This window comes from Scyliorhinus canicula, chromosome 7 (genome assembly GCF_902713615.1).
Source record: "Scyliorhinus canicula chromosome 7, sScyCan1.1, whole genome shotgun sequence".
In the NCBI taxonomy this organism is placed as follows: Eukaryota; Metazoa; Chordata; class Chondrichthyes; order Carcharhiniformes; family Scyliorhinidae; genus Scyliorhinus; species Scyliorhinus canicula.
Genome location: NC_052152.1, coordinates 25,444,772 through 25,462,964, shown reverse-complemented (window position 1 = coordinate 25,462,964; position 18,193 = coordinate 25,444,772). Strand labels below are relative to the sequence as shown.

At 43.3% G+C, this 18,193-nt stretch overlaps 1 protein-coding gene across 3 annotated transcripts in view; it reads right to left on the bottom strand.

Annotated features, from left to right (window-relative positions):
* itsn1 (intersectin 1 (SH3 domain protein)) overlaps nt 1-18,193 on the bottom strand; it is a 204,789-nt gene that overhangs the window by 29,188 nt on the left and 157,408 nt on the right. For 2 of the 3 annotated variants that reach the window (XM_038801593.1, XM_038801594.1), the window contains 2 exons: nt 15,817-16,008; nt 14,254-15,555 (listed from right to left, as the gene is read on the bottom strand). In XM_038801593.1, the coding sequence (XP_038657521.1) occupies nt 15,554-15,555; nt 15,817-16,008 (194 nt within the window). In that variant the 3' untranslated portion in view covers nt 14,254-15,553. Of the gene's footprint in view, nt 1-3,614; nt 3,737-14,253; nt 15,556-15,816; nt 16,009-18,193 lie in introns of those variants that run through there. The other variant, XM_038801596.1, reaches the window with a different exon arrangement.

The following is an 18,193-nucleotide window of genomic DNA, read 5'->3' as shown; positions in this document are numbered from 1 at the left end:
AGCAAAGTTACAGGCAATATTGAGGAAGAATGCAACAAAATACAAATGATATTGGAAAACCTGCAGGCAAAGCAGTTAAGTGGTAAATGAGCTTCAGATAATTATGAGGTGACACATTTTGGTAGGATCAAATAAACTATCACTTACATCTTAGAAAAGCAAAAAACTGAATGGAGTAGAAGAGCAAAGCAATTTTAAGGGAAGAGAAGATGAAATATGAGTGCAAGCCAGCTAGTAATATATAAAAGGTAAGAGAGAGGCCAAAATAGACATTGGACCACTGGAAAATGTGGCTGGAGAAGTAATAATAGGAAACAAAGAAATGGCAGATGACCTGAATAGTTACTTTGCATCAGTCTTCACGGTGGAAGACACCAGTGGGATGCCAGAGCTCCAGGAGAACCAGGGGGGCAGAGGTGAGTGCAGTGGCCATTACTAAGGTGAAGGTTCTGGGGAAACTGAAAGGTCTGAAGGTGGATAAGTCATCTGGACTGGATGGACTACACCCCAGGGTTCTAAAGGAGATAGCTGAGGAAATTGTGGAGGCATTAGTGATGATCTTTCAGGAATCACTGGAGGCAGGAAGGATCCCAGAGGACTGGAAAGTGGCTAATCTAACACCGCTGTTTAAGAAGGGAGGGAGGCAGATGACGGGAAATTATAGACCGGTTAGCCTGACTTCGGTCATTGGTAAGATTTTTTTATTAAAGCTTTCTCCAAACAAAATTTTTACATAACCAATAACAGAAAAATAAAAGGAAAATATTTAACAAAACTAGGTGGCTGTTATCAATATACATTAAATAAACAACCCCCCCCCCCCCGGATTGCTGCTGCTGCTGACATTTTAACGCTATGGGTAAGATTTTAGAGTCCATTATTAAAGATGACATTGAGGAGTACTTGGAAGTGCAAGTTAAAATAGGGCTGAATCAGCATGGCTTCGTCAAGGGGAGGTCATGTCTGACAAATCTGTTCGAGTTCTTTGAGGAAGTAACAAGGAAGTTAGACAAAGGAGAACCAGTGAACGTGGATGTGATTTATTTAGATTTCCAGAAGGCCTTTGACAAGATGCCGCAAATGAGATTGTTAAATAAGTTAAGAGCCCATGGTGTTAAAGGTAAGATCCTGGCATGGATAGAGGATTGGCTGACTGGCAGAAGGCAGAGAGTGGGGATAAAGGGGTCTTTTTCAGGATGGCAGCCGGTGACGAGTGGTGTGCCTCAGGGGTCTGTCCTAGGACCACAGCATTTTACAATATACATTAATGATCCGGAAGAAGGTACTGAAGGCACGGTTGCTAAGTTTGCAGATGATACAAAAGTCTGTAGAGGGACAGGTAGTATTGAGGAAGCAAGGGGGCTCCAGGAGGATTTGGACAGACGAGGAGAGTGGCAATGAAGTGGCAAATGAAATACAACGTGGAAAAGTGTGTGGTTATGCACTTTGGAAGGAGGAATCTAGGCATAGACTATTTTCTAAATGGGAAAATGCTTAGGAAATCAGAAGCACAGTGGGACTTGGGAGTCCTTGTTCACGATTCTCTTAAGGTTAACGTGCAGGTTCAGTCGGCAGGTAAGAAGGCAAATGCAATGTTAGCATTCATGTCAAGAGGGCTAGAATACAAGAGCAGGGATGTACTTCTGAGGCTACATACGACTCTGGTCAGACCTATTTGGAGTATTGTGAGCAGTTTGGGGCCATGTATCTAAGGAAGTAAGTGCTGGCCTTGGAGAGGGTCCAGAGGAGGTTCACAAGAATGATCCCTGGAACGAAGAGCTTGTTGTATGAGGAACGTTTGAGGACTCTGGGTCGTACTCGTTGGAGTTTAGAAGGATGAGAGGGGATCTTATTGAAACTTACAGGATATTGCGAGGCCTGGATAGAGTGGGCTTGGAGAGGATGTTTCCACTTGTCGGAAAGACTAGAACCAGAGGGCACCATCTCAGACTAAAGGGACGATCCTTTAAAACAGAGATGACGAGGAATTTCTTCAGCCAGAGGGTGGTGAATCTGTGGGTCTCTTTGCCTCAGAGGGCTGTGGAGGCCAAATCACTGAGTGTCTTTAAGACAGAGATTATAGGTTCTTGATTAATAAGGGGATCAGGGGTTATGGGGAGAAGGCAGGAGAATGGAGGATGAGAACAATATCAGCCATGATTGAATGGCCATGCAGACTCGATGGGCCGAGTGGCCCAATTCTGTTCCTATGTCTTATTGTCTTATGGTTTATGGAACACAAGCAGCATTATAAGTCAGCGAAGTAATTAAAAAATGCTTACAAAGCACTGGGATTTATTTCTGGGATATAGAATAGCGAAAGTAGGGCAGTTATGCTAAACTTGTATTGGACCCTGGTCATGCCTCACTTAAAAAGAGTACAGTGCACAGTTCTCGTCTCCTCGCTGGAAACAGAAATCATAGAATCCCTACAGCGCAGAAGAAAGCCATTCGGCCCATCAAGTCTGCAACAACCTTCTGAAAGAGCACCCCACCCAGGCCTATCCCTGTGACCCAACCAAATCTTTGGGACACTAAGGGGCAATTTAGCATGGTCACTCCACCTAACCTGCGCACCTTTGGACTGTGGGAGGAAATGAGAGCACCCGGAGGAAATCAACGGGGACAACGTGCAAACTCCACAGGGTAATCGAACCCAAGTCCCTGGTGTTGTGAGGGTAGCAGTGCTAACCACTGTGAAACCCGGGACATAGAAGCGCCAGAGACACTGTCAAAGCTTCAACACCGAACTGGTAACCCAGAGGTCTCAAATTCAAATCCAACGATGAATTCAATAAATCTGGTGATTTGAGGGCTGGTGCCAGAAGAAAAATAACCAAATGCTGCATTGTCTTAGAAACTCAACTAGTTCTCTAATGTTGTGCATGTACTCTAAGCTAGCGCCCCCTCCTGGTCTGAGCTATGGATGACTCCAGTTTCTGACTAGAAGGTCCACACAAAATGTCTCATTGCCCAAGTTAGCCATTCAGTTGCACAAATAATTGCTATGATTAAAGTCCAGCACCATCTTCCCAGTGCCAACTTAGAATAGGTAATAAATGCAGCCATGGAACCCACAGAACACATTTAAGAAATATACTGCCCTTAGCTGTTTTCCAAACCAATGCACTCTGCTGTAGGTATCACTCGACAGTGATCATGGACAGGAGCTCTAGTTAACTTTCCACTCCCCCTCACCCCCCACCATTTTAGTTAAAGCGGATTGAACTAAACTGCTATCCCAGGTAAGATCAGTGTAAGGTGGAGGTTGAAACTGGGATCACCGAAGGGCAGCACGGTGGCCTAGTGGTTAGCACTGCAGTCTCACGGCACCGAGGTCCCAGGTTCGATCCTGGCTCTGGGTCACTGTCCGTGTGGAGTTGCACATTCTCCCCGTGTCTGCGTGGGTTTCGCCCCCACAACCCAAAGATGTGCAAGGTAGGTGGATTGAACATGCTAAATTGCCCCTTAATTGGAAAAAATGAATTGGGTACTCTAAATTTATAAAAAAAAGAACAAAAAAAAGAAACTGGGATGAACATTTACTCAATGATCTATTAGCAGAGGCTAAAAATTGTGTGTTGAGTCATGTTTACAAGATAACTTGATCTTACCTCCGTGACCAGCTGCAGATCACTAACATAGTTTTCTTCTGTCACAATGAGCTCGTGGACATAACCCTGTCGCTTCCGTTCAGAAGGAGTTAGCATGTCCAATAAATGTAAGTCAGCACACCCTACACAGAAGAGGGGAAGACTAAATAATATACATCACAATAGTCACACATACATGGTTTGATAGACAGCTGAAACACTGGAACTGCCATCCAACAATGAAAGTATTACAGCAAACCTATCGGTCTTGCTAAAAAGTGAGGCAGGGTATGCATAATATATATAATATTTAATCTTTCGTTGTAATGTCTGCCATTCAGAAATGATAGATACCACTGCACAAATATGAAGTTTAAAAAATATACTTTGGCATTGATTTCACAGTCATTTACATTACACAAAGTTGGGTGGGAGGGTGAGCTGTGAGGAGGATGCAGAGATGCTTCAGCGGGATTTGGACAGGCTGAGTGAGTGGGCACGTGCATGACAGATGCAGTATAATGTGGATAAATGGTGTCCTTATCCGAGGAAGGATGTTCTTGCTATGGAGGGAGCACAGTGAAGGTTTACCAGGCTGATTCCTGGGATGGCGGGACTGTCATATGAGGAGAGACTAAGTCAGTTAGGAATATATTCATTGGAGTTTAGAAGAGTGAGAGGGGATCTCGTATAAATTCTAACAGTCTTAGACAGGGTAGATTCCAAATGTTCCTGATGGTGGGGGAGTCTAGAACAAGGGTCATAGTTTGAGGATAAGGGACTGGTGAGGAGAACTTTCTTCACCCCGAGAGTGGTGGATCTGTGGAATTCACTACCAGAAAGCAGGTGAGGCTAAAATGTGTAATTTCTTTTTTTTTTAAATAAATGTTTTTATTCTCCATTTTCACATTTTCCTTCAAAATCTACACCCCACCCAGAGACAGTAAACGGTAACAAATACAAAATCAATCCCCTTAACAATAACAACGATCCCATCCTCCCACCACCCCAAACAACAGCCCACCTGTCAATATATGCATCCAATAAAACAAACCCTCCCACGGTAAAAACAAAAAACAAAGGAGAAAAAGAAAAAAGGAGTCCGGGACCACCAACGCCGTCCAACCTCTGAAAGAGTACCGTACATGATACCCAAGAGTTGTAAACCAACCCCCCCCCCCCCCCCCCCCCCGCAACTCCTCCCATCCACTGTCTCTTGTAAAACTCCTTCCCCCAACCTTAGTTCCTTCCCCCCAAATTTCCACACTGGCTAGACCACTCGGACCCTGTTCTGCCAGGCTCTGATGGCCGCAGCCCCTCCCCCCACCTCACTCCCGTTCACTGGCCGGCTTAAACCGGCCAGCCCGGAGGCCTCCCTTTCCCCCTTGCCCGGCCCTTAGGAAAGCCCAGAAATCCCCTTTAGCACACAAACCCCGCATATCCACCTACACCCCAAAGAGCCCTCACTTCGAGTGAAAGTCCCATCACTTCCCTTGACCAAATATATACAACATCGGCTCCTTTAGCCCATACACCCGCACGCAGTGAAACAAAAAAAAAGAAGAAAATACAGTCATGAGGTTACATCGGCACATGGCCATTTCTCAATTTCTCAGTTCTGCCACAGTCCTTCTGCCTTCGCAAACTCCTCCGCTGCTTCCGCCGTTCCAAAATAAAAGTCCTTGAGCTTGTAAGTCACCCTCAGCTTCGCTGGACATACAATGCCGCACTGCACCTTGCTAATGTACAGTGCCCTCTTCACCCGGTTAAAAGCAGCCCGCCTCCTCGCCAGCTCCACCATAAAGTCCTGGTATACACGTATACCAGCTCCAGCCCACTGCACCACCCGCTTCTGCTTGGCCCAGCACAGGACCTTCTCCTTCACACTGTACCTAATGAAGCACAGAGTCACTACCCTTGGCGGCTCACTCGCCTTTGATACAGGCCTCCATGACCGATGAACCCGATCCAGTTCATATCGGGAGGGATCCTCCCCCTCCCCCAATAGTTTCGCCAGCATTGCAGCAAAATACTCAGTCGGCCTCAGCCCTTCAATTCCTTCGGGCAGCCCCACAATCCTCAAATTCAGTCGCCTTTATCTGTTTTCCAGGTCTTCCATTTTTCCTCGCAGTTCCTTGTTAATCTCTATCACCTTCCACATCTCCTTCCCCATCAAGGTAAGTTGATCACTGTGCTGCAATAATGTCTCCTCCACTTCCTTCAGTTGCTTCCGCACCTCCGCCACTGCGCTTGCCACCGCCGTCATCACCGGGGAAATCGCCTCCTCCACCAGCACACTCAAAACCTCCCTCATCTCCTTCCTCATTGTCTCCATGTATTTTGTAAACTGCCTTTCGAATTCCGCAGCCATCACCGTCGTTATTTCTTCAGCCGTAAGCAATGCGGCCTCCCCTGGTGCTCCAGCCTCCATTTTCTTTACCGACCCCGCGGTGACCTTTCTACTCCCCGACGGACTTTCAGCTGTTTTCACGGCCATTTTTTTTTACTGGCCCTCAACATATCCCTTCCCTGTGCCTTCTCGTGACCTTTACCGCCTTCGCTGCCCCTAGGACTGGGCGTCAATCCCCGACAATGCCGTTCCCGAACGGGAGCCCTCCAACACGCGGCTGCCTCCCGCCCGCCGCCACCGGAAGTCCAAAATGTGTAATTTCAAGAAGGAATTAGATATAGCAGTTGGGGTTAAAGGAATGAAGGGATATGGGGGTGGGGAAGGAAATGCGGGATTCGGGTATTGAACTCATGATCAGCCATGACCATATTGAATGGTGGAGCAGGTCAAAGGGCCCAATGGCCTCCTCCTGCTTCTATTTTCTATGTACATTTCTACTTCATTAAACTGATTGCAAAAAGTTGAGAAAATTGACCTTTCACTAAACACCAGGAAAACTTAAGATCCTTCAGCGCAACATCCCAACCCCTTTACTAAGGTCAACAGCAAGATCCTGGATCATTTTCCGTATGTTGGGTGACTGCTCTTAATATAGGTAGGCATTGACGATGGAATTCATCCCTGCCCTAATGCACCAAGTTCGGCCTTCGGCCAATTAAGGAAGAGAGTTTTTGAGGACCAGGATCTCGAATCAGAGAACCAAGGTCAAGGTTTTCAGCAACAGTTATCTCCATGCTCCTATATGTCCCAAAGACTTGGACAACATACAATAGGAACCTCAAAAGCACTGAAGGTGTGTACCCAGCAGTGCCTTCGAAAGATCCTCGAAATCCAGTGGCAAGAAAGGTGGTTTAACAATAGCATCCTCTCTCAAGTCAACATGTAGAGCATCAAGGTGCTAATTATTAAAAACTAGCTTCACAGGGCAACACGGTGGCACAATGGTTAGCATTGCTACCTCACGGCACCGAGGTCCCAGATCCTATCTGGGCTCTGGGTCACTGTCCGTGTGGAGTTTGCACATTCTTCCTGTGTTTGCGTGGTTTTCGCCCCCACAACCCAAAGATGTGCAGGGTAGGTGGATTGGCTATGCTACATTGCCCCTTAATTGGAAAAAATGAATTGGGTACTCTAAATTTATTAAAAAAAGACACACCTTCACTGGGCAGGGCATGTCGCTCATCATGTCTGATAACAGACTCCAGAAGCAACTGCTCAACCAGAACTGAACTTGGTTACCAAACCTGTTGGACTTTAACCTGGTGTTGTAAGACTTCTTACTTGGTTACTATAGGCAGCACAGTGGTTAGCACTGCTGTCACACAGCTCCAGGGACCCGGGTTCAATTCTTGGGTAGCTGTCTGTGTGGAGTTTGAACGTTCTCCCCATGCCTGTGTACGTTCGTCTGGGTGCTTCAGTTACTAATAATCATCTTTATTAGTATCACAAGTAGACTTACATTAACACTACAATGAAGTTACTGTGAAAAGCCCCTAGTCACCAGACCTGGCGCCTGTCCGGGTATACGGAGGGAGAATTCAGAATGTCCAATTCACTTAATGGCATGTCTTTCGGGATTTGTGGCAGGAAACCGGAGCACCCGGAGGAAACCCACGCAGACACAGGGAGAATGTGCAGACTCCGCACAGTGACCCAATCTGGGAATCAAACCAGAGACCCTGGCGCTGTGAAGCAACAGTGCCACCCATGGTGGTTTCCACCCACAATCCAAAGATGTACATGTTAGGTGGATTGGCCATTCTAAAATTGCCCTCAAGTGTACAGAGATTTGCAGATTAGGGGTTGCAGCGATTGTGGGCCTAGGTTGGGTGCTTTATCAGAGTGTTGGTGCAAGCAACCCATTCAATGTCTGAAAATAGCCTCCTTCTGCACTGCAGAAATTCTATGGATTATATGGACTCCCAGGAGAACACTTTAGGATGTCCTCAAAGCATCCCTGAAGAGGTCAAACATACCAGCCAACTCATGAGACACCCTGGCTTGTGACTGACCAAAGTTGAGAAGGCTCATCGGGGAAGGTACTACTCAGAGAGACTGTCAGGAATATGCAGGGGCGAAGTCGAGGAATCAAAGGGAGGTCACAAACCTCCGAACAACTCGTGTACCCAAGCCTTCAAAGCACCACCTTCCTTGCTTGTGGATTTCCAGTTTGAGTTCTGAGATGGCTGATTAGTTCAATTTGCGATCTGCAACATTTCAACACAGCTACATCTCAAATCTCACCTTTCCAGCATCATTTACTTCCATTCCTTCATAACCTAGACTACTGACTAAACCTTAGTCACACATTTGGTGCCTATTAATTTGGTTTATAAGTTGTTCTTGCCATCCTCCAAATCGCCCCTCTCCATAATGTTCAACTAAGTCAGGTATTCATGGTCTCAGTGGTGTGTCTTGCTTACCCCATACCCCTATCATTATTGGCTCCTGAAATGGAATGGAATGAATTTAGACTTTTGTCCTTTATCTTCAAATGTCTCCATTGCCATGACCTGCTTTGGCTTTTGCATCCCTCTGCGGCCTCAAGTCATTTTCCTAATCTTTCAATCCTCTGATTGTTGCATCTATTCACCCTTTGCCCAAGATGTTTGTAGTTCTTTCAGGTGCCTCAACCCCTCTCTCCAGGATCCACTTCCATTAACTCCTCTATCTTTTCCCTCTAATCAACCTTTTCAAACATATTTGTGAGTGTACTTTCACAATTCTCTCATCACACCTGGTTCTTGTGATGCTAAGAGGACTGAAATTGGAGGGGTGCAGAGACCTGATTGGAGGTTACAGTGATAGAGGGTCGAGGCAAATGAGAACTTTAAAATTAAATGCGAGACACACCATTGTTTCTGTCATTGTTAGTTTTAGTTGGTTTGTTACAAGAACCAAGTTTTACAAAGTGAAATATTGTCCAACGATTTTATGCTGACATTGTGGGGATCCCATTTATCAATCCTTATGGGGATTGTGACACTTTTAGTTGTAAATATCACTGGCCGTTAATAAATTTCAGTCGTGATCTGTAATCAATAATTTACATGGCGTTTGACTTGTGGACTGGCTTCTTGATGATTTAACAAGGAGCTGTTAATTCACTCACCTCAGCTTAATGGCAACCCAATTGAGGGTTAGCGATTAACATTTGTTCTGATCCGAATGAGGTTCAACGCGAGACAGTTCAAGAATCAAAACCGGCACTATTCATCCCAAGACCCATGCTGGCTAGTAACACTCCACACAAATCCTTGAGGAATTTTATTAAAAAATTAAGGCTTTGTAAGTTTCCTCAGTACTTATGTCAGGATATCAAAAGCTAGTCCATACACTACAGAATTATAGCCACTACTTTGCCAACTGGAGCATTTCGATGACCGTCTAGAATTGGGGGTGCGCAAGCTGGGAATTTCTTTGAAATGATTCACAATAAACTTTTCTTTTTTAAAATCACACACTTTGCCATTTTAGTAGGCGGGGAGCGGGCACGACCTCTCATTCAAACCCAGGTGAGCAGAGCCTGCATGAGCCAAGTTAATTCTCCTGACAAGTAGCTTGGTCTTAACATTTTGCTGCGTTTGTGAAGATTAAACAGCTAGTTTATTCCACCCCGAGTGCTATCATCTTAAAATTATGACATACCGCTCATTTTTGTTGAAATAGACCAAGTTAGGAAGAGAGCAATCTGACAAAGTTAACAACTAGCAAAGGGATAGTATTCACAAAACATTTCCAAATGCCAACCAGAAAGTTCAAAAGAACGGACAGAATCTTTTTAACTCAGTATTTGACCAACGTTCAAAAGAAAACATTCCAGCTAATTTGCCTATATTGGAAGCAATTCTCCCTCAAAAATGACTAAGTGTCATTTTGGTAGTTTGGCGGGGTATTTCCGTTTTCTTTGTGGGCGAGATCCAGACCTGGATTCACCCACAGTCATTTTTTTGGGTCTTGGGGAGTTTCTCCCTGGTGTTGCCCACACTTCGAAATTTGTTCAGCAGTGGGGAGCTGAACTTGCTGGCGAGACTGACAAAGATCAGGGTGCCATTTTGATACGGCGCCCCGGTCTCCAAGTGAGCTTGGCGGTCCCCCACACCCTTGGATAATGATACCCCACTCCCAGACGTGGGCATTCCCCCCTCCCACCCAAATGAGGTCCCCCTGGTTCCCCCTGTTCAGGCCTCCCAACCTCCTCTCAGGACCCCCATTTCACTCCCCCAACCATTATCAAGCCCCTTCATAACACCCCCCCCCACCGTACGCTTCCTTTAATGGACATAGGCCCCCTGAGCCCCAGCCCATGGCAGTGTTTGTGACAACCAGAGTACTAACCAGGCACCTGGCAGTGCCAGGGTACTCTGGTGCCAGAGAACTGCCTCTATACCTGACCACCTGGGGGGCACTAACGGCTTGAGACTCCTGGAGTGGCCATCACGCCTGGCCACCGCTTGTGGAGATCAGAACTTATCGCTGTCTAGTGAGGCCTCACTGATGCAGCCAGTGACTCCCAGGCTCCAGCAGAATGCAGCATAAAATAGGCCATAGGCCGTGCATATTTAAATGAGCCCAGAGAAGCCCGACTTAGCTTCTCCTGCGGTGCGCCCAGATCTACGCTGGGTGCAAAATATAGTGTCGATCATAACCATAATACCCATCTGCAGAATGATGCATGAACAAAATCTAGAAGAATAGTGTCTGGGTGAAGATAATAGAATAGAAATAGCTTATTGTCACAAGTAGGCTTCAAATGAAGTTACGGTGAAAAGCCCCTAGTCGCCACATTCTGGTGCCTGTTCAGGGAGGCTGGTACGGGAAGAGAGATTCCAATTGCTAGAATCAGGTTTTATAAAACATTTGCATTTTTCAATGATTGATATGCATGAACTTACTTGAGAATCCTAACAGATTTTCCAACCATCTCCACCAGTTACTATGATGAATGTTGGGTATAAATATCCTGCCAAAAAAAAGTAACCAAGAAAAGCTTGCAACTCCTTTAGAACTGGTGAGCAACACCAGCAGCTTTTCCAACTATGCCACTATGTACTGTGCCATGAGGCAAACCCTGGTTTGGTTGCCTACACCAAGCTATCAGCCAGTTGTCACTGCCTGTCTTTTGGATGGGGAATTAACATTAATTTAGAAGAAAATAGGCCGCCACTTTAGATAACAGCCACCAGGCCAAGATTGAAAATGAACAAAGTGCTTTGTCCTACTTTACTCAAGGACGATAGGCCGGCAATCTGGAGCTATGTTTTGAGAAAGTCACCTGATAGATCACTCGAAATCTCAATGGCTTTTTGACACTGCATTGAAAGAATTACTTCACATCAAGATAATGAGGTTGTTCAGACTGCTCAATTGGACCAGTTCACTTTGAAGCCAAATTAATATTCACATAGCAAGATGCACATCAGGGGGTTGCAAGAATTTCTAATTCACCATGCCCTTAACGAGTTTTGACACCTCAAGCAGATGGACTGAGCTGTAACCACCAGTTTTTGATTTTGGCACCTCCTTATATGCCATTTTCATTTGATAAGCATAATAATGACAGAGGGCATCAAAGTAGATTCCAAACACACTATATATTGGAACAAGAAGCTTTTTCAGAATCAAGGTGGGCTGCTATCTTTTTCTCTTTTGGTACATCATAATTATTAATCAAAAATGATTTAGGAAATTAATTTCATCCAGAGAGAGATGCCTCGTGTCCTTCGTCTCGCAAAAGAATAGAAGTGTCAAAAGTCTAGGCTCGAGCCGGATCTGGCAATGGAAGGCTCGAGCTGGAGCTGGATCATGCCAAGATCCGTACTCTTGGAACTTGAGAAAGCAGTGGTACAGCTGTATCAGGAGAAATGGTCAAGGTTTCATTGAGTACAAGGTCAAGGTACAGGTGAGGAAGTGGCTAAACAAATGAACAGCAATATTGTGGAAATTGGAAGGCCAAGAGGCCAGGCAAGCATTCAGGGGAGTTTACAGGAAGGACGAAGGTTCCCGAAGAACAGGAGCTTAAAGAATTCTGAAAATGGAAGAGGAGAAGTTGCTCAGGATGGAGATTGCGAGTAGAACATAAAACATGTGTGATTGAATTCAGGGAAGGGCTGGTAGAAGGCAAGGATTTTAAATTCTGGACATGATTTTTAGACCAGAATCCAGTCAACAGAACTTAAATTCTCTCAGATAGTTACTTATAGGTGAATTTATTAGGTCCCATGTACACATCCAATCCAAGGATGTCCAATCCTGCTCAATGTCTTCACAGTGCTTTAACTTTTACTCATTTCTTATTGCAGAATATCTACTTGGATTTTCTAGGTCAGATTTACTAAAACATGATGCAATAAATTTTAGCTTTTGGCTAATTAACTTACTTGTCTGGTGAAAGAAATACTGAGCAATATTTTTGCGGGGGCGAAATTAATTTTAATTAGCATCCTTGCAGTATTTTACAAAACCACAGAAACAATGTCTTTTGGTCTTTGGTTATTCATCTGTCAATGTAGAGGCTTTATGTCCTTCACTAACCAAGAAAATGCAGTTTAAAACTAAAAAGAGAAATGAAAAAGAGGTTTTGATTGACAGAAAATGATATGTTGCTCCAATGACAGCAATGCTAAAATATCCAGACACAATGTCAATGGATTGCATCCGTTTTAATACGTCAGATTGCAGAAAGTAAAAGGAGGCAGAATTAGGTTAGGTATAAAGAAAGATCAAGGCTTTGGGGTATATCATGCAAGAAACTCAAAGCAAATCCACTCTCTGTGTGCACATTTTTGTAGAAAAAGGATAGGTCTAAAACAAGGTTATCCCAAGCCACCTTTGCAGTTTCCACTGGCTGGTTATTGGGCGCCATCATCATCGACAAGCTCACTCCAACTCAAATTATAAAATGTGCATATAATGTGCATTTAAGCCAGCCCATCAGGTGAAAGCTGGGTGGTTTCTCACACAGGCAGTAGACAAACCACCTTCATTCTCAACTGTACTTACTCGTTGATAATTTCAGAATAGTATTGGTACGGTTGCATGATCAAATCTCTCACATGCCACCTCCGTTGATAAATTGGACAGGGGGTCTTGGGAGATGTACAGGGCATTGGTGAGACTGCACTTAAGAGTACGGTGTACAGCTTTTGTCCCCTGACTGGAGGGATGCATTGGAAACAGTTCAGAAAAGGCTCAACCAGGCTGATTCCGAGGATTAAAGGAGTTGTCTTATGAGGGAAGGTTGAGCAGATTGGGCCTATCCATATTGGTTTTTTTTTTTAAAAGAGTGACAGGTAATCTTATTAAAATGCTAAATATTATGAGGAGGTTTGACAGGGTAGATGCTGAGAGGATCCCTCTGGCAGTGATATGGGATAGTGGGTCTCTTCAATTCTAGAACTATTGGGCACGGTTTAAAAATATGGGGTCTCTCATTTAAGAGGAATTTATTTTGTCTGAGGGTTGTTGGTCTTTGGAATTCTCTTCCACAGAAAACAGTGGAGGCCGGATCATTGACTGTATTCAAGGCGGAGTTGAATAGATTTTTGATCAGCACAAGAGTCAAGGGTTATGGGGGACAGGCAGGGGAGTGAAGTTAAGGCCACAATTAGATTTTATGGAATGGCAGAACGGCCTAATCCTGCTCCCATTTCTCATGATCAGGATGAAGCACAGCGGAAAGAATGGCTCAACAATACGAAGTTTGGATTGGGGAAAGAAATGGCTCAATTTAAACCTCAACTTTCACCTTGGATTTAACCGTAGCTCCATATTTCACTCTGAAATGTAGTTCCTAAAATTGTAACTGTACTAGTTAAAAAGCTCATTGTACTCCTAAATACGCATGTAAATAAGAAGCAATTAAAAAAAACTTATTTATGGGATGCAGATGGCTGGGCCAGCATTTCTTGCCCACTTCTAATTGTCCTCGAGAAGGGCAATTATTTAACACTTGGGTATATGGCGATTTCTGCACATTTACCCACTTACAAGAATTTGGGAGAGGAATGCTCCCTCCTGCCAACCCCCAGATCCAATTAACTTTACAGCCCCGAATAATTCATTTGTGCAAAAAGAACTCGCCTCTCTGCAAATTTGAATGAGTTGAAAAGTAAAAACAAAATATTCAACTATAGATTGATGTTGGCAGGCATAGGTCATCATACTGAAAGGATTAGGGCGATTGGTCATGAAAATTATAGCAGTACTGACATCAGTTTTATATGATAAAGACACAGACACACATTATAGTCAATTTTAAAATGGAGCTTTTAATTTTTTACCTGTACATGTAGTTCAAAGATGCAAGTGACAACCAGTTCTTAACACTGGTCATACCATATATATTTATATATACTTTATATTTATAACAATGAAATACTTCCACAAACAAATGAAACCAAACTTGAGCCTCAGTTGCTTTGTGCACTACCCAAATGCTTCATGAGAAGCAAACACTACTTATACTGCTTGTATTGGGAAACAGTGATGTTGCAGAGAATTTAAAAAACCTGAAACAATATTACTATTTTTAACGGAACACAAGCTTTCTGGCATGAATTTTACCTCATACTTACACAGCACCTAATGGTGACATGTAACCGAGTCATAGAATTTAATCGAATTTTATGTCTCATTTCTAAGTAAAAGCTCCATTGTATGTTAATTTGTATAAATACAATGCACTAAAAGATTACAATTTGTAAACACTGTAGTTAATTGTAGGATAGTATTTCTATACATTCTTTCTTGTCAAGAATTTTGTTTGTTCAAACGACCATTTTCCACTGTGCTGAAATGCAGAAGCAAACTTACATGAAGGGGCTAAGGACACAAAATACGGTTGTTTTTGTTGCACGAGGTGTTTTATGCCACATTTTATAAGAGTAGTCGGTTTGACATTTCATTTGAAATTGGGTGATCAATGCATAATATGCAGAGGAATATTCACCGAGAATTGTCACTAAAAAGCTTTGATCGATGCAGATGAACAACCCCTTCAATAAGCACTTCTGCCTTTCACAGAATTGCTATGACTTGCATCACTTTTAATACTGGACATAGTGACATGTTTGTTCAATATAAACGGATTCAGAATTAAAAATGCTTTTGGAGGACATACTGAAGAGTTAATACCACATGCAGCATTCCTTGATAGTGGGTCATTTTGCAAGACAAAAGCATGTAGACATTTAAAATTAATATTTAAAAACAGAAACATTGGTTTGTCTCAATCTTAAAGGGTTGATTTTAAAAACTAGTGTTTTCCACAGGAGCAGAAATAAACTGGGGGCAGCAAAAGCCACAAAAGGACCCACTATCCTTTTAAAATTTTAATAGACTTAAAACTAAAAATATCTAGGACTATACGCAACTAAAGTAAAATGAGGTAAAACTGCTCTGCAGTGTTCTTCTAGTCAGTAGCCAGTTGATGATCATGCAGAAGTCACATGATCAAGGCTGCATCTCCCATCATCCCTCTGGCAGTGATATGGGATAGTGGGTCTCTTTGAGGACTTTCAAGCCTGAGTGGGGGATGGGCAACATATGATCCTAGAAAAAGGAGGAAAACACAACACATAAGCAAACAAAACATGTGCAAATTCAAGCTAGGAAATGAGTCGGGCATGTACAGCGTGATGCAAATGATAAAAACGTGCATGCAATAAAAGAAGGGGTGGGAACTGAAAAAAAACTGCTTTACGGAAGGTCTTCAAAGAGACTATTAAATGCAGCAGCATAGCAGAATCACAGCAATGCTGCATGTTTCCATACTGACTAGATAATAAATAAACTTTTTAATAAGACACTTACATTGCTGGCTGGGGTCCATATCGGTTGTTAGCTTCACGTAGTTAGATGGGAAGAGACCCGTTACTCCATTGAGTTCCCCTTTCCACCAATCTGGATCATCCTTATTGAGAACGCCGATGATCTGTCCTTTGGCAAACGCAAGCTCATCATCATTCTGTGCAATGTAGTCATACATACCTATCACCTGGAACACTGTCAAAATAGAAACAGAAATTGGTACCACAGCAGAACCTTCACAAATCCAACATCAAGTCTCGGAAAATGGGGACTTTGCATTGTGAGAATTACATTTACTCCTGGCAAGGCAACTATAGTAAAGCAGACAATTGGGATTTTTGGGAGTGACCAGATGGACCGCAGTGTTTTGTTGCCATGTTCCTAACTGAAGAGCTGAAATATAGGCCAATAAGCTTGCAACCTCAAAATTAATTTTGATAAGTTATTACTCTATAGTAACTAAACTGGCCTGATTAAAAGCTGCAATTCAAACTAAAACCTCACGTGGAAGCAATAAAGTTTAACCATGTTCTTCAAATAAAAAAATAAATTTACCAATGATAGACGCTGCATTATTAATGCCAATGTCTACAAAAGTGCCAGTTTAACTCCTCCACCTCATGCGCATGGTTGGGACTGATACAGCTGAAGGTGGTATATAGAGAACACCTCACAAGAGAGAGGATGAGCCTATTCTTTGAAGGGGTAGAAGATGTGTGAGAACGTTGCCGGGGGGTGGGGCACGAATCACGTTCATATGTTTTGGTCCTGTCCAAAGCTGGAGGATTACTAGAAGGAGGTTTTTAGGGTAATCTCTAAAGTGGTGCACGTGAAACTGGACCCGGGCCCTCGGGAGGCCATATTTGGGGTGTCGGACCAGCTGGGGCTGGAAACGGGCACGGAGGCAGATGTAGCCTTCGCCTCATTGATCGCCCAAAGGCGGACCCTGATGGGATGGACCCTGTGCCCTGGCGTGGCAGGGGAACCTGTTGGAATTCTTGACTCGAGAAGGTTAAGTTTGAACTGAGGGGAAGGATGGAGGGGTTCTACAATTCATGGGCATTATTCATTATACACTTTCAAGAACTGGATAACATCAAACATTAGTTGGGGGGGGGGGGGGAGAGCGGGTGGGAGGAGTGGGACTGTGTGTGTCAATGGTGACTATGGGTGATCCATAATTCCTTTTTGTCATTTGTTTGTGTGAACATGCGAGCTAATATTTGGGGTTTGGTGAGAGGATGGGATCGTTGTTATTGATATGGGGATGGACATATTTGTCACTGATTATTGTTTATTGTTGGTGGGTGTAAATTTGGGAGAAAATGTGCAAAAGGAAGAGAATAAAAATATTTATTTAAAAAATTTTTTTTTTTTTTTTAAAGTGCCAGTTTAGAGATAATTAATTAATTTCTGGCAAAATCAAAAATATTTCACCTCTCTTTGTTCCAACACACAAATGTCTTTGGCTGGAAATACCAGATGGTTGAACTCTATAGTGATTATTTTTACTGTAGAGTTTCATTTCTATCCCAAGATAAAAGTGGAAGCTTGACAAGCTTGCACTCTCTGGGGCATACATGTACAAGCTGACTAGATTCAGACAGCCGATTAAAAGTCTTACAATGCTTTGTAACAACACCACAAAAAAAAGCTGGAGGAATTGAAGGTTTTTCACTACAATTCTCAATCTGAACACAGGGAAAAATCAGGTTTTGGGTCTTCAGCTTTTGAGGCAAAATGGTAAATGCCTCAAATAACATTTTTGATGCCAAAACAGTGACCGCTTTTGCAATGGAAAATCATTTATTACAAAACACACAACAGAGGTGTGGGGGAAGGGAGCTAGCTGCACTGCTGATCATGACCGCTTCCTTTGTACATTTTTAAACATGGCTACAGACTTCTAGGGATTAGGCGAGAAATTATACAAAACATAGACAGTTAAAGGTCAAAAGATGAAACGACAGTCAAACTAGGAATAATCGTAATTTTATAATAAACATGACTATGACCCACAGCAACATTTTAAGAATTCCAGTACAAGAGATGGAGCATTCGAAGGGTCCTAATGTAACAATTTAAAAACTATGGGTATCATGGTATAATCACCAAACATTACTAATAACTGCATTTCACCTTCAAACTGAAAGTTTTATCAGCTTGCAGCCATCCTCGATTTTTACATAGGAGAAATACCTTACACTGTTTGTCCCCTTACTGATGAGCATATCATTAAACTGGAATCAATTGGATGGACTCAAGTGGATCACAACAGTTTCTTTGTGCTCTCCCGCAACCACAAGGCGGTGACTTCTTTCTGCCTGGGTGTTTTCACAGTACCATTCTTAGCATATTAGCCAAGGCAGTAAATGTGTTA